This window comes from Agelaius phoeniceus, chromosome 4 (genome assembly GCF_051311805.1).
Source record: "Agelaius phoeniceus isolate bAgePho1 chromosome 4, bAgePho1.hap1, whole genome shotgun sequence".
In the NCBI taxonomy this organism is placed as follows: domain Eukaryota; kingdom Metazoa; phylum Chordata; class Aves; order Passeriformes; family Icteridae; genus Agelaius; species Agelaius phoeniceus.
In genome coordinates this window covers 55903835-55920963 of record NC_135268.1, presented here as the reverse complement: position 1 = coordinate 55920963, position 17129 = coordinate 55903835, and the positions used below count along the sequence as shown (strand labels likewise).

At 35.6% G+C, this 17129-nt stretch overlaps 1 protein-coding gene across 4 annotated transcripts in view; it reads left to right on the top strand.

Moving 5' to 3' along the window:
* The window catches only part of RBPJ (recombination signal binding protein for immunoglobulin kappa J region), a 56964-nt gene that overhangs the window by 29966 nt on the left and 9869 nt on the right, over positions 1–17129 (top strand). For 3 of the 4 annotated variants that reach the window (XM_054632606.2, XM_054632610.2, XM_054632605.2), the window contains exons 2-8: positions 2477–2515; positions 5847–5942; positions 11399–11564; positions 12689–12863; positions 14398–14535; positions 14754–14866; positions 16976–17116. In XM_054632606.2, coding sequence (XP_054488581.1) covers positions 2477–2515; positions 5847–5942; positions 11399–11564; positions 12689–12863; positions 14398–14535; positions 14754–14866; positions 16976–17116 — 868 coding nt within the window. The remainder of the gene's footprint in view (positions 1–2476; positions 2516–5846; positions 5943–11398; positions 11565–12688; positions 12864–14397; positions 14536–14753; positions 14867–16975; positions 17117–17129) is intronic. The other variant, XM_077177648.1, reaches the window with a different exon arrangement.

Below are 17129 nucleotides of genomic sequence, written 5' to 3'. Positions count from 1 at the left end.
CCTAGCATCAGATCAGTTTGCCCTGTGTATCTCCAGAGTGACTCAGTGCTTCAGCTCTGATTCTGAAGAATGGGGATTTTGCTACTTTTCTCCTGTGTTGTATGTTGGGGATTTGACTAAGGGAAAACATGGAATTTATTTCTTTCAGTAATTGCAACTGTGTTGTGTAGCTCTCTTGTTAATAAGACTCTTTTTAGTAATTAAGTGTATGTGCAAGGGGAATGTATCTGCTGCACTCCAGATCTGCAAGGGTGTGTGTTACCTTAGGGCAGTGTGAGGTTTTGTCTATAAGGGGTTTTTTGTGTTAATGCAATTTCTGGTGTACTAAGGTCCTCATCTTGGATTGGATCTATTGGCCACAGTACAAGTGGTAAGTGTGGTGTGCATAATGCCTTCTTTCCTCCAAGATAAGCACCTCTTCATTTTTTTTGTGGTGAATTGAAATGTGCAGAGGGGTTGAAACAAAGACAGTAGTTCTGCTCAAAAGCAGGGAGCTAATCTATAGGGATGTTGTTTGGAGAGTATTGCTTTAAGGCAGTCTGTTCTCTGCTCAGAGTCACAGAGCCTCTGTCAAACAGGATGATCCTGGGCCTTCATGGGAGAACAGCAGCTACACAGACAGTATGGGGGAGTTGGGACATACACCTACTCACACTGTTATCCAGGGAAAATCAGAGGCACAGGCTGTGCTCAGCAGGTAGCTAGGCAGATCCTGAAAAGATAAGTGCTAGAAGCAGAAAGGATGAAACTTTGGATGAAACTTTCCCTCTGCCAAACTGCAAAGCTGTTTGGGTTTTCTAGTTACCTTTTCTGCATTACAGATATGTCTATGCAGTGATGCATGCCACAGAGAAAAATATGAATTAAATTTGTGTCCAGTAGACCTCAAAATTTAAAATGTATAAAAACAAATCTCACAGCAAGAATTCTGGTTTCATTTACAATTAAAAGCAAGCCAGAGAAGTGAACTGTATACTAAACAACAACAAAGTAAAACATGAAGGGAATTTCTGTTTGGTTGGAAAAATAAATTTTTATTTCATTGTTTAAGCTGAAAAGAAAATCTGGCTTTGTGTCATTTATTCAGTTCCTCTGTGTGGACTGCCAGTATTTTAGAAGACATATTTCTCAAGTCTTGAAAAATAACTTTAAAATTGGCTGAATGTTGTTACTGCCCTGTCAGGAGAGTGCTCTTTAGCTCAGCTATATGAATGATAATAGTTACATATTTGTACATTTCTGGGATTACAGAAATTAAATTGGAATGTATGAAATCATTCCACCATCAGTAGCTGTAGAGTCCAGGACAGATCCATTGCACGAACAGGGGAATTTCTTGTCACATTGCTTAATGATCAAATTCTTGTCCTAGGGAGCCTCCAACACTCTTGTAGGACAATAGTAGGAAAGGGTTCTTTTCCCTATCCAGGAAACATAAAGGGGAAAGCTATGCCCACCTATAAAATGAACTTGGCATGTCATAGAGATATTTATGAACACTGGCAGTAAAAGCACAGTCTCTTATGTCTCTGTTTATTTTTAGGCAAAAAGGTGTTAAACTAAGCCTGTCTTTTTGCCGTTCTGGTTTTGCATTGTGGGTTTCTTGGGGGTTTTTTCCCCCCTGTCTTTGGCATCATTTTAGCTTGTGGTTGCACTTCCTCACCAGGATTAGCACATGTACATTGCTGGGTGCAGCCTTCTTTTTTTCAGATCTTTTACCTGACCATTTAGTTCTAATCTGAGGGTGGTTTTGGTAATGAAAATGTATCTGCCATGTGTTAATTTGGTGTCTTATGTAAATAAAGACTTTCGTGGAAAGTCTTAGCATAGTGTAAAGAGTATTCTTCCTGTCAAGGATGGTGTTGAAGCACTGAAAGAAGTACAGCTGTCTCAAAACACTTTATGGTGAAAAAAGCTTGAGTGTATTGCAGGCTATTTATGGATCAAGCTTGGCTGCATTCCATAGGAGAGATTTTTCCTGTAATTCTGTACTGGCATGTATGAAAATGTTGTCATCCTTTTTGTAAGAAGTCATGAAGGAAAAACAGATTTTTGAGAAATTGTCCTGGTGGAAAGCATTCACTTATTTGTCAACACAGATATGTCTGTTAATTTCTGTATGTTTACAGTAACTGCTTGTTGATGGCACTGCTGGTCAATTCTGTGGCAAAGATCTTCTGCTTCTTTACATTCTTGTGATGTCTGAACTTTCCAGAAGTGATTCTGAGAGCAAATGTGACTTCAACAAAGAAAGTTACTTAGTGTTCAAATTCAAAAAAGCCTCTGGTGTTGAGGGAAAAGCAGTTGCAAGGAGGTGGTTAATACTTTAATAGTGTTCTTATCTAGGAAATTGCAAAGAAAAGACGTAAAATTCTAATACAATTTCAAGAATTGTGAAATTGGGATAGTATCTTACCGTAAAATTATGTCTAAACACTTTTATTTAAATTAGCAACTACTTTTTTTTTTTTTTCAGGAAATTTGGAGAGCGACCTCAACCGAAACGGCTCACAAGGTAAGCATTAAAGAAACTCAGTATTTAACAATTTTCTGAAGTTACTCCTTGCATTCTCAGAAAAATTAGGTTAAAAAATTGTGGGTTGCTGACCGTAGAATTTTAAATATCAAAGCTTTTCAGTTATATATGCAAGCAGAAGTACAATTTTTAACACACTGGCTTATTTTTAATATGAAACTCAAAATGTGTTTTTAGAAATGGTGTTGACTTCATGTATCAGTTATTGTAGGTTATATTGTAGGATGTGGATCTGCTTGTTTTTAAATCCTCAGGAATGAGCTGATTTGTTTCTTGAGTCAAAGTGAGGTTATGCAAACCTTTTTGCTGCCAGAATTGAACACGGTGTTGTCAACGAGTGATCGGAACCAATTTTTGATGAACCCCGAATAATCAGAGAGTATCAAATAGAACTATCAAGTCAATCCATTCTGGAAAGTATTTAGGGTGACTGGAGTACAGTGCTTGATTTGCTCCTGGCCTGCCTGGGATGTATTTACAATACAAACTGTTAAGAAGTCACCTTCTTTTTTCGAACTGCTTTAACACAGTCTATGCAAATATTTATTATTCTGTGCCACCAACTGGGCCAATTATAATTAGCTCCTGGCTTTAAAATCCACTATTTGCTTGAAAGCAAAAAATGATGTGCCGTTTGTTTTTGTAGTTTTGTGTGGTGATAGAGGAAGCCTCTTCTCACCCTGACAGCCTCTGTTTTGAATGAAATGATACCTTATGTTAGCACATGATGGGGGAGAATATTTACATTTTGTGTTGTGAATATCTGTCTCACTGCATTTCTGGGTGCGTTTTAGGTTAGCTTGTCATCATTAAACTTCATTTCAATGCAAAATTGACCCATACTGGCTTACAGGTATTTGAACAAACATGGTGGTTGCTTGTTGGCCTGGCAGTCTTCAGGGATATTTGAAGATGCTATGGTTTAAGTTATGAGCTGCTTTCCATCTTGAGTAGTAGCATCTATACTATAACCCTGAAGTTATTAATAGAATTTATCTTCCTTCATCTAAAAAAATGAACAAAAATAGAATGTATCTTCTATGTTTCAAAAAGAGCAACAAAAAAAAGAAATTACTATGCAATGAGAGCTTTTAAATAAGTTTTCTATTTACTATAGTTACTCTGAATTTTATGTGCAGGATTTTAGCTACTAGGTATGCTCATTGCTTTTTCCTGAATGCAGGGTGAGTATTTAAGAAGTGCCAGCCATCCTTCAAAACTGCAGTTTGAAAACCTTTCCTGTGATGATAGAGGTTGGAAACAAACAACCTAACTTTCCTCTGAAGAGTAAACTGCTGAAACAGAACAACTGTCACCCATATTTTTAAGATTGACTTGTTTATGCAATGCTGAAAATGTGTCTGTAAACCCTTAAAAGCATTTAGTTCAATTATTGAAAAATTGCTGTGGGTTTTTTGTTTAAAGGCTGTCTGGTTTGACTAATAATCTCCAGCAGAACTACACTACTCTGTTCATACTGTGCCAGTTAGTTTTAGATGTAAACTGAACTAATACTGCCTTCATGAAGAATTTTAGCATTGAATAATGAAAAATGTCACATAAGATAGCAGTGGGAGGGGTCGGAGGGGGAACATCACTTGTTCTCACAGGAGCTTGGATTGTACAAATCCACTGTAGAAACAGACCAATAGAAAACAAATTTTCTTCCTCATACAATGCTAAATAAAGATTAGATAACATTGAGCAGTTTTCTTGTGTGGGTTGCTGGGTTTGATAGTAGTCAAGTTTAATAGTAGTCCTGTCAATGTTTTTAATACAACAGATGTTCTTAATTTAGTATGAAAATTGTCCGATTAAAAGTTTTTAAACAACTTAAATGCAGCTAATATATATCATAATGAAGTGTATAATAATAATTTCACAGTGTTTTGGAGTTTAAAATATACTCTTTAAAAATGAGTAAATTTTTAAATTTACTGTAAATTAGTAAGGCTGTGGGCTTTGAAACAGTTCTTCCAGCTGTACTTTCATGGATAAACATCAGTTTTACCAATGTCAAATGTAAATAGATCAAGTTAGTCCAAATTTGAAACAGCAGTTCAAGTCTATTCTCTGTTCTTATATCCTGGTATTTACACAGAAAATCAGCTCACTAATCACTAGACATTAATCATGTCCTGTGCAGGCATGACAAACACAAGAATTTGCAAAACATCATTAGCAAAGCTGAGTTGTCATTGTCCAACCCAGCCCTGGCTCAATCTACTTGCTTTTCTCTATGAAACTGTGTGGGGATTTCTTTTGGAAAAGGCCTGGTCAATAAAATACTGCTTTCTATTTTCCATGATTTTTTTCACTAGAAATGTTTGGTTTTCTAGATCTGTCCTAAGGGAATTCAATAGTTGGCACAGTTCACAGAAAAAAAGACAAAAATCCAAACAACCAAACAAAAAAAAACCTTCTTGTGTAGGGTTTTATCTTTTCATATAAATTCCTGATAAATTCATAATTTATTTCTCTGGTAGATGACTTTGAAGATGAGTGCATTGGTGGGCATTCAACCCACAAAAGCTCCTTCAGGAACTGGTGTTCCTGCCAGCACTCCAGCACAGCTGATCCCTAGGGTGTTGAATTTGGCATGCTGCTTAATGAACAGTTAGATTATTATACAGAAGAGTGACTGGCTGTTATTGTTCTCTCGCTTCTCTCAAGGAATTGTTGTTGGTGTGTTTGAGGTAATTACAGCATTTATATAACATCTGTAATTACAGTGATGATGAACAGTAAAAGATTTTTTAAAATTTTTTTTACCTGATTGTATGCAGAAAGTAGATCTTTTCTCTAGAAAACTAGGTGAAACAATATGCTGAATAATTAAATTTTTTCTTAGTATCTTCAAAACCAAAAGAAAACTTGTATAGAAATATTGCACTGAGTTGGTAAAAGCTTAGACAATTTGTCCTTATCGTGAGATACTAAATAGGTCATGAAGAAAATATTTAACAAATAAAATGTGTTCTAATTTGTGGCAGTGTGTTTAATGAAATAGGGCTTTAAACATGGTGTAATTACTGGCATTGGTATGATTTTACATCAGAAGAATTTTTTTTTCTGGAAAATGTAGCAATTGTAAATGATCATAGACCCCATATTGCTAGTTTTGTGCAGGATAGTTAGTTCTTTTTCCTGTGTAATTGTCTTAAACAGTGAGCAAACAGATCTTGACCCTGGTAATGATGGTCTTTTTGGAATTGCAGGTCCTGGAGTTTTTTTCCCTAAAGTGGTCTTCATTTTGTTGTAAACAAAACCAAAAGAACTTCCAAAGCTTATATTGTGTTTTGATTTTTAGGGAAGCAATGCGAAATTACCTGAAGGAGCGAGGTGACCAAACAGTGCTAATACTCCATGCGAAAGTTGCGCAGAAATCGTACGGAAATGAAAAAAGGTAACTTTTTATGCTGTACTGAGTCTGTCTACAGCTGGCAGCTAAGGAGACTACACTGTGTGTTTGGGTGCACAGTGCTTTGCAGAATTCCTCAGATTGCACTGTAGTCTGAAGAAACATAAAATGCTTCATCCTAAATCATTTAATTGTGTAACAAGTACTGCAAACCTATAGCATTCAATGGAGTGATGCCAGTTTCTACCAAGAGGTTCCCTATCTATGGGCTAAGCTTTTCTTCCGTTACTTAAAATTGTTCTCATTTTAAACCTTCCATTTTAATGTTGGAGTAAATGAGGTAATGAACAGTGAATACTTGTAGAGGAGTTTTTTTCTGAATAATTTCACATTAATATGAAATGGAAATTGGTAGCCTCAGTAAGAAAAGTTTCTGAATCACGTCTGTAGTAAGTCTAACAAGAATGATAGGTCAGTCATGACTGTATTTATGATAAACGTTTTCTTGCAAAAATAAATACAGTACATGTTACAATTATAGGCACTTTTCTAAGGAACAGAATCTGCAGGAATACGTGAGAATGAATGCTTTTTAGGCAAAGGTGCTTTTTCTGCAGTCTTCTCTTGCAGTCTTCACTGTATGATGGTTTTTTTGCATGACTAGTAGAAGCAAATAGGATGCTTCTTCATATGTAGGTTTATTGACCTAACAGTTGCATTTATTCATGCAGGTTATCTCTGATTCATCTGTTTAAGAACGGAAGCATGTCAAATGAGTGTAGAAAATTTTAGAGCTTTATAAAAGGAGATCAGGAATGAAAATAATTGGTTGTTGGATATCAAATAGCATGGTGCTGAAATGATTGCTGTTGTGCTGTGGGTATGAAATGAAGGTGTGGAATAAGTCACCAAATCAATCAGGTTGGAAGGGACCATGTGGGACATCTGGTCCAACCTTGAGCACATGGCACAGGATTGTATCCAGATGGTTCTTGAATGGATCCAGGGAGGGAGACTCCACAACCTCTCTGAGCAGCCTGTTCATGTGCAGTCACCTGCACAGTAAAAAAGTTCATCCTTGTGTTCAAGTAGAACTTCAGTGCTTCAGTTTCTGCCTGTTCCCTCTTGTCCTATACATACTAAGGTTTCATTTTTTCAGTTTAAATATTTTTACAGCTTAAGTTGTTCTTAAGCTGTAACGTACCATGTAGACTGTCTCTAATACTGTTCTGCTAGTTCCCAGACTGTCAGCATCAGTAATGATGTCCTCTTGTTATCAGCATAAAGGAAACTGCCAGTTATTAAATCCTTGGATCCATGTGTGCCCTAAGGTACATGGTAAAACTGAATGATGAATTATTATATTCCTGTTTCTTCTTTTCTTCTTCTGTTGAGTTTTTAAATTGTTTCTGCTTTATTTATTGCAAACTGTGGCCTTTGTTTCTTCATATTTCTGGAGTAAGCAAAATTAGTAAAGTTCTAATGCTGCTTTATACAGCTCAACAGTCAAGTTTACATCATTTTTACATTCAGCATTTCTGAAGTGAGTTGGTTTGCATACATCTTAGAAAGAAACTTATTTTATACCCATTTTTGTAGACAAATTTCCTGTTTTCCGTGGGATTTCATTGTGGCATTGATATCATCTGGTAATTTTTTGGACCTTAAAGAATACCTTACTTTGCATTACTTTTGTAATGAGGAATTCAAGTTAGAAAAGGAATTTTTTCTTAAATTTGATATCTCTTTCAAGTAAATATAGAACTTAAACCTGGAGAAACTTCCACCTCTTGTTCCAGTCTTTATTTAGGTCTTACTTGTTGCATAATCATGGAAAATGCTTGCCATTAGCAATCTTTGCACATCATAATTAAAAGGTTAGCACAACAACTACTTTTCAGTGTTTTGATGAGGGTTACTAGGTGGTGAAATACTCTGTTAAGCGCTTACTGTAGATGGTGCAGATCTCATGTAGCTTGGCCTGTTTTAAATAGGCATCACAGTAACACTATTCCAGGTGCATGGATGCAGACTTTCTAGGTTAATTTGAGAGGTTTTGGTACTCCTAAGTAACAGGAATGAAGGGAATTGACTTTTTTGAGTCGACCCTTCATATGAGCCTTGCACTTCACAAAGTCAATGGTTTTTAGCTTAGCAAAGAAGCCAGGAGGTAAGAAGCTCAGGTTGGGCTTTAGTTGAATTTAAGACTGTGCCTGATATTTACTGTTGCATGATTGTCACCTTTCAGAGGCATTCAGCTGAGAGACTCAGGTGCTGTTTAGTCTTGATGAGTGTGGGTATTTGGTTTGCACTTCTTGTAGTGTTTTCCATATTTACCATTGACTGAGAGTTGTCTCTTCAAAGTCTGAGCAGTCTGAACATTCAGCAGTTTGAAAGACTGAAGTGTTTTGGATTCCAAGGCATAGTTTATCTAAAGCCTGGGAGCCAGATAGGGATTTTGATTGTGCTGTTTGCAGTTAAACATGATCACTGCTGATTAGCATGAGAACGCTGTAGCTGCATCTTGTTTTGGAGCTGTTGTTAGTGAAGGAGCTCCTGTAATTTCTGATCAAGTACTTCCTTTCTCTGAACTGAGTGTGCCTGTCCTCTGGATAAAATTTGTTATTGAGAGCATAGCTTTTTCCAGGGCTTACCCCATGGCTCCACTGCTTTGTCCTTAGCACTGTAGTACCTAATGATTTTTCACTTTCACCTAATGATTTTTCACTTCTGCACTTGGGTTGCAGAAGTGCCAAGTTATAACACTACTCTCCATACTGAAGTAAATAATTGAGTTCTTTAGTGGATGTTGTTAGTTCTTTAATCTCCTATGAAGAAAGATTGCTGAGCAGTTTCATACTCAGAACAATGTGGGTAATTGACAGACACTTAGAATTCACCAGCAGATACAAAGGAGAAACTTCCCTTCCAAAGTCACTCTGGATATCAAATAACTAGCTAGTAGAAGCATCTGAATTCTCCTGAAGGCAAGGACTTCGATAAGATGAACACAGAGATGACTTGGATGATTTGAAAAAGCAAACCTTTGTGACAGAAGCCTGTGGTTTGAGGAGAGCATTGAGTCCATCAGAATTAGGTAGAAATTACATGAGTTGATCTTATTTCCCTTTAAGCCCTTGCTTCCTAGCAAGGTCACTTGGAGTAGCTTCTCTCCTTGAAGTACCACATTTTCTCTGTATTGATTGGCTTGAATTGACTGAAGGAATACTGTTCTCTCCTTTGATGTTTATCTGATCTAATACAGTGTTGTCAAAGTTCAAACCTGGTTCACATTTTCTGTATTGGACAGAATATTCATAGCTAATTTCTTCTGTACATGAGTTCATGGAATGGTAAATATGAAGTTAAAAAGACCCAAGACTGTAGCTGTCTCTGCCTGAAAGCTGAGAAAGAGGTAGATATATAAGAAGGAAAACCCACTCAAATTGTGAGTGTCCAGACTCTTTCTTCATGTTTGTAGTTTTAACCAAACTTAAAATTTTATCAGCTTTAAAAGTTTCTTTGTTCAGTAAGTTTTCAAAGATGTTTCTCTGCATTTTAAGAGTGCTTTTTGTTGTGGTTTGTTTTCATCAGTGGGTTACACCTTGTTTCGTACAGGTCTTTATTGCCATCTAGTGGCTGTAGTTATTCAAAGAACTTGGTTTAGAATAAAGCTGAAATGAGAAAGGGTATGAAAAAACGTAGTGATTTTCTTTTCTTGTGTTCTAACCAGTAAGATAAATACAAAAGAGTACATAAAGAAAGAGGGTAAATGTGTCATGTTCTTTATGGTGCAATATTTGGAATAGAAGGGATTTGTTGGATTTTTGTTTTGGTTTTGTTTTATCAAAGCATTGCTCTGTTAATAAAGGTTGACACTAATTTTTAATCCATGCATAACTTCTTCATCAAGAATAGCTTACAAATGATGACCACAATACTTTTGAAAGAAGTTCATAGATCTTTCAGCTGTATACCTATTGGTATAACACCTGCTTTGCTGTGTTGTAAATAGAACAAATGCAAGTGAAAAATTTTGACTACAGATTTATAGTCAAGAAAGAAGGTTTGAGGAGTTTTTTGCCTGCAGACAGTAAGTTTTTATTCATTTTCATAACCACTAAGAGTTTTTAAACAGCAGTAAGACTTAAAATTTGGTGATTTGTTTCTCTGACAGAAAATATACATTATTTGTGTCCATTAACCAAAAATAGTACAAATACTTGCATTTATTTATATGTATTCTTAATATGTGTATTTAATTTTATGGTACTGTTAACAGCACTTTGGTTAATCTATTAAGAATTCTGTAACTTAAAAAACCAATTTATATCTGTTAACTACATGTGATCGTGCTGGAAAAAATAATGCTGAATAGGTGAGATAAATAGGAGTTTTACACTAGATTTTCATACTAAAAGTAGCATTAAATGGTGTTTAATAGAAATAAGAGTCATTTAGGATGAAAAAGACCTTTCAGATCATCAAGTCCAACCGGTTACCTGGCACTGACCTCTCTTGCCCAGGACTCCCACAGACACTTCAGAAACTGAATAATTGTGTCCTCTGGTCATTTTGCATGACTTGGAGCCCACAGTTCAGTTTACTCCCCTGCCCTGACATCTGCCCACCAGCACAACTGGCTGCTGCCCCAGCGTGGAGCCTGCTCCCCCTGCCTGGAATACAGATGTCCCAAGCCCAATTTAAAAAAAACAGAAGAAGGAAAAAAAAAAAAAAAAAGAAAGAAAAGGCCAGAAAACCCTCACCTGTAAGGTAGGAGTCATTGTTGGGTTGCAGAAGTGCCAAGTTATAACACTACTCTCCATACTGAAGTAAATAAAATAATGAGAAACTTTTTCATGTTCCCCTCCCTTACATGCCTCCTTAGCTACCTCACAGCTGGATGTACTCATTCTGCTTTATCTTTGATCATAGTCAAATGATGATAAAAACACAGCAGCTTGTTTGCTAACTACAACCAAACCTTTTCAGGATTTGGGCTTTAAGAATTTGCAGAAACTTCAAGACCAATGCATTGTATTATAATGCTGAATTTAATTTTGAACATATTGCTATAAATAGCATCTAAACTGATTAGAGTCAGTGCTGCTGAAAATTAGGCCTTATTTTTTACACATACTGATGAAGATAGAAAATTATCTATTCCATTTAAAAACTGGGGAGAGATTTACAGGATTTATGTGTGGACGGAATAAACTCCCTTCTTGCTTATGACAAAACTCAACATTTAGGAATTGTAGTCAGCAGTTGTCCATTAAATTAGTTTGTGGAACTGTTCTGTGTGTATTAATTGCTCCATCATGTTAAGCACCTGCAAAAGACTATAATAACTTTTGAGGCCTTTTTTCCTTTCTTTCAGAATCTCTTTGTAAGGTATTTTAGGGAGATGCAGACTGTTACCTGGAATATATTGAACTGGAAAGATTCTCAGTGACAGTACATCTACTGCTGATTGATTCCATAATGTTCTTTGTTTTCAGGTTCTTTTGTCCTCCTCCATGTGTGTATCTCATGGGCAGTGGATGGAAGAAAAAAAAAGAGCAAATGGAACGGGATGGTTGCACTGAGCAGGAGTCACAACCTTGCGCCTTTATTGGGATAGGAAACAGTGACCAAGAAATGCAGCAGCTGAACTTGGAAGGAAAGGTAGAAAAACTGTAATAAACCACTAAGATAACTAACTGCAAAGGATATTATAGCTACAAGGTGTATATTTCAAAGAATGCCCTTTCTTATTTTTGGATCATTTTCTTTCTAGGTATTGCATAGTGGTTTGAAAAAAATCCCTCAAAATATTTAGAACAATTGAATAGTTGGTTTTGGCTCCTAGGGTCATAGCAAGGTACTAACATTTAATTTGTGGGTTGTTGATGCAGACTCAATAAACTGTTAGGTTATTTGCTAGAATCAGTGGCTAACTAAAATATGGTTTCTGGCCCAAATTCTCTGTCCTGCTCCTTGGCTTGCATGAGTGGATGGATAATCTTATCAAGGAAATATCAAAACATCTGCTACTTTAAGTTCCTTTGCCTAAAAATGCAATTGAAGTAGCATCTTAAAAATTTAGTAGGTCATTTTTACAGTGGTATAAATTGCTAACAAGATTTTTTAAGGTGTTTGTGATGACTTAAGCAGTTGGAATAGAACTAGCAGCAGAAGTGTTCATTTTACCTGGTTGTTTCATTAAGCAGTATTTTATAGCTACCTGGTATTTCCAGCACAGTCTACCAGAAATGCTTCATATATTCAAAATAGGAAAAGAATAAAGAATAATTGAAGTTCTTTATGAGATTTTTTTTAACTCTGTTGTCACCTAGCATCAACACTTAGACAAAAGTAACTTCCTTGTGTTTCAAAACCCAATCATTTCCCATCCTTTCAAGAAAAGTCCAGCTGAATACATTTTCTGCACAGGTGGGCCCTTGTGCATGCCCAGTGCAGGGTCTGTACAGCCCTAATCAAATGTAATTTTTAGTAGTGCTCTTGACCCCTCACAGGTGGCTTTGACACAGTTACGGTCTGCAGTCGTCTCTTCTAGTCCTGGTAAGGGTCTTTGGAATGATGATAGAATAATGAGGTTGGGTGCAGCACTGTTCACAAAGCTAAACAGTCATAAAAGAAATGCATAGGGAAGAGATGGAAAAAACAAGTCCTCATCTGTTTTAGAAACTATTGCATCAATTTTCCTATTTTATTCATAGTTAAATATGCCTAGTTTCTTGAACTGGGTTGCCTTCAAAGAATAAAGCACAGTATGTTTTCACCTACAGAATTATTGCACTGCCAAAACATTATACATATCAGACTCAGACAAGAGAAAGCACTTCATGTTATCGGTAAAAATGTTCTATGGCAATAGTGATGACATCGGCGTGTTCCTCAGTAAACGGATCAAAGTCATCTCCAAACCCTCGAAAAAGAAACAGTCACTGAAAAACGCAGACTGTAAGTATTTCTCTGTTTCTTCTTTATTTAGCAATTAATTTTGTTTCATACTACTTTTTTGTTATGTATTCTAAGGTCTGACTACAAGAGAAATAAATACATTGAAATTTTCAACTCCAGTTTTTTGCTGTATTTTAGAACTGTACACTTCAGTGTATTTTAAAATATTCCAATATAGATAGGTTAACCTGTTGAGTTTTATGCAGTCATGGTTAATTATTTAGTAAATATAATAGGCCCACCCAAACCCCCATGTTTTCTGAGGAATGAATTCATGTAGACAAGTGTGTCAAGTGTATAAAGAATGGTCTACCTCAACTTTCTAAGCTTTTGGATCTCTTTAATTGCCATGATCTGGTGCTTAGAATGTTTTGATCAGTATCAAAGGGATTGCTTTCAGATTGTGGATAAATGAGTAGCAGCATGTTATCCAAACACTTTGTCACATCACAGCCACCTTCTTGCTGTCTCATACCATTTTCATGTTGTTCTGATTTTTGTTTTGCATGGTTCCTTTTAAGTAGTCATTTAAGAAATCTGTATGGTGATATTTCACCCAGATTTATTTGCTTACCATGTTTTTCAACTAACGGTATCTCTGGTGCTAATGTATAATTGGGAACGTTTTTGCTTTTCCTCCACCTTTTTTTGCCTGCATACCACTGGAGCACCTCAAGAGATACCCTTTTTTTTTTGTTTGTTTTTTCTCTCTCTCTTCACTAGTGCTTTAAAAGGCTCTTCCATCTGTGTTGGGCTGGAACCCATTCACCTATGGAATGTGGATCTCGGGGCCGCTAGCTTGGCACATGACTAAAGGCAATCTGTTGCTGTGCAGTTCACGCCCGTGGGCTCAGAGTATGCACTGTTGAATTTGTGTTCAGACAGATAGTTTTGATGGATAGTGATTATGAACCAAGCATTCTTCAATAGTAAATATGAACCAAGTAGAACAACATGCCCGTTCTGATGGCAAAATTTTAGTTGCTGGTTTTTTTTTAGGGGAGCAAACTTTACATTTCTCTCTTTTGAATGATAAATATGTTCAGATCTGAGAACATTACAAGTTGCATGGTTATAATTTGACATAGTTACATCTGTCTTCCTTTCAATTGCTTGTGATTTGTAAGAATACTGTGTCTTTATATTTCAAATATACTTCAAATGATTGCTGAAAGTTGTCTTAAGTACTTCTCAAGGGCAAGCTAAAGCTTCTGCTTAAATCAGCTGCTGGAGAACTATGAGCAGAAGGAGTGTTCAGCTGGCAAGCTCTAGCCCATTTGGCTAAGTGGCAGAATTCTGTGAGCTAGCATGCCTTTGGAGAACAGCCACTATGTATGTTATTGCACTCATAATTTTATGTCTATTTTTGGTCTGTCACAAATATAAATATTTTCTAAATTCACCAATATTTCATAATTAAGTCTTGACTTCAAGTATTCTTCAGTTTAGTTTATGTTACTTGTGATTTTTCGATACTTTTCTATGTAATAATGAAGTAATTTTATAATCTCAAGTCTGTATGTGTTCCTTGCAGTATGTATTGCATCAGGGACAAAAGTGGCACTATTTAATAGACTTCGATCCCAAACAGTTAGCACCAGATATTTGCACGTAGAAGGTGGTAATTTCCATGCCAGTTCACAACAGTGGGGAGCATTTTACATTCACCTGTGTAAGTAAAAGCAAATCTGTATATTTTTCTTCACTTTCTTTCCTTCATCCTCACAAAAAAAAACATCCTGCATTTTTTCCTCCATATTAATTGCCCATATGCACACTTGTTTTGTTACTGAGTGTATATTTGATGTAACAGTGTGATGTTAAATGTTTCTCATACCAAGAAAAATGGTGATTAAAACAAGTAATTCTGAAAATTCCTGTTTTATGCAGTGGATGATGATGAATCAGAAGGAGAAGAATTCACAGTGAGAGATGGCTACATTCATTATGGGCAGACTGTCAAACTTGTATGCTCAGTTACTGGCATGGCACTCCCGAGACTGGTACAGTTTCATTTCTCCAATGCTGTAACTAATTTATAGATGGCAGTTTAGTGTAATTCCGTAGTTGGGTTTGCTGTGTTCACAGTTTTTAGTCTTGTATGTAGCCTTTGGGTAATACATGTTTTTTATGGCAAATGGCATTTATTTTAATTAAAGCATATTTTTGTTTCTGCAGATTATTTCTCTAAACAAAGAACAATTTGTAAAATAAGATAGGAAACTTTTCAGAATTTAAGCCTGCCAAAATCTGTTACTCTGTCTATTTTAAAAAGAGTATTGTAGATTTCTCTGTTCCAAAATGCTTCAAATTTGATATTGAATAGATGAATAAAATATTTTCAGCCAGTAGGACTCTTCCATGTGTTGAGTTCCAGTATAACTTTAGAAATGCTTGACTGATTTGAACATAAAAGCACTTCTGTGTACTCCTGAGGATATATTATACCAGTAACAGCTTGCAAAAACAATTTTTTCATCTTTATTAATACTATCTGTTTTAAATCTTAAACATGGGAATTGCCTTTGGAATAACCAGTTAAGGTTTGTGAATCAAATAAAATATTACTTCTGGATACACAGTACTGGGTTTTGTAAATAAAGTTAAGTATAATTATAGATTTTTTTCCCTGTTTTATGCACTTAATGCCAGCCTTAGTGGAATTTTATGTGATTAATAATCAATAGTGCTTCATATGGCATCTTCTGTGAAATTGTGGTTTGTGAGCTCATTACAAGTTTTGTACAAGGCTCTGCTAACTCCAGTTTAGGTAGAAGCAATCTTTAGAATGCACCAATGTAAAAACTGACTTCCTGCAGTCAGGCTTTTGTTCCCCTTTCCAGACTAATTTTGCTGGGACTGTAATGTGAATTTCTCTCCCAATACCAAACTTAGCTAAAAGAAGAAGATAATAGTCTGCTCAGTGTAAAAGGTACAAAATGAAAATTTTGTTTGACAAGAAAAGCAGTTATACTGGTTACACTACAGATATGGTTCAAGCACAGGAAATTCAGTAAGAGGATGTCACCTTTTTGTGGGCTTCATGTTAATAGCTTTTATTGATGAAATGAGATGCCACCACTTATTATTCCAGAAACCTTATTTGTAAGTAGAAACAGATTAAAACAAATTAGGCTAAAAGTTCCTGGTTTGTTTGCTATGGGGAACATTTGTCATACTGCTTACAGGACTGATGGAAGGTGATGCAATTAAAAGATAACTTGCACATATTTTATAAGCAAATGCAAAGAATTTAGAAGAAAAAAATTAACCTTTAAATTTATTTTGCTAATAATACTCTGTTATAATTGGATATTGCAGAGGACAATTTGGTTTCTGATTGTCAGCTTAGAAATATTCAGGCACTTTGGCTGTTGCATCTGGTAGTGTTGCATAAAGCATTAAACTTCTTTCTAGGAGTTGAGTTAAAATTACGAGCTACAGATTTTCACTATCTAAGGGAATAGCTCTTGATTTTAGAAATTAATTGGCCAAAGAGATCTGAATTCAGTCAGCAGATATTTTTTCACTGCACTGCCAAATGTAAGGAACAGTTGTTCTTTGTGGTTGTCTTTAAGTAATATTTAATGACCAACTACTGATAAGATATGTTATGATTGTTGTTTCCAAAACTGTATTTAAAGACATCTCAATACCTTTAGTTAATCCTTATTTAATTCTTTTCCTTCAGCAACCAGTTTGCCACAGAATGTTGTTGATCCTATCAGTAGTGAAAGATTCTGTAGAAACATAATAATTACTAAAAATAGTAATTAATAATAAATGAAGATAACAATATAATTAATAACTGCTCTTTTACACCAGCAAATGAAACAAAAGTAGATTTTGCTGAAGCTTCGATTTTTTTCCCCACTCCTTCAGCAAAAATAGATAAAATATATATGCCTGCAGCACATTGAAGTAGTACTGGGTATCACTTCCATGTTGTGTTCTTGTTTCAAAAGCATTAAGAATTATGAATCTAGTGTTGGTACCAAAATGAGAGGCATGGAAATCTTATAAAAATTACTTTTCACTTCCTTTACTGACTGTATATATGTAATAAAGTATAGAAATTGTTCTAAGTATATATGTACAATTTTCATTCACAGATAATTCGAAAAGTAGATAAACAAACGGCATTATTGGATGCAGATGATCCAGTATCACAGCTCCATAAATGTGCATTTTACCTTAAAGACACTGAGAGAATGTATTTGTGCCTTTCCCAGGAGAGAATAATCCAATTTCAAGTGAGTTGTTCAA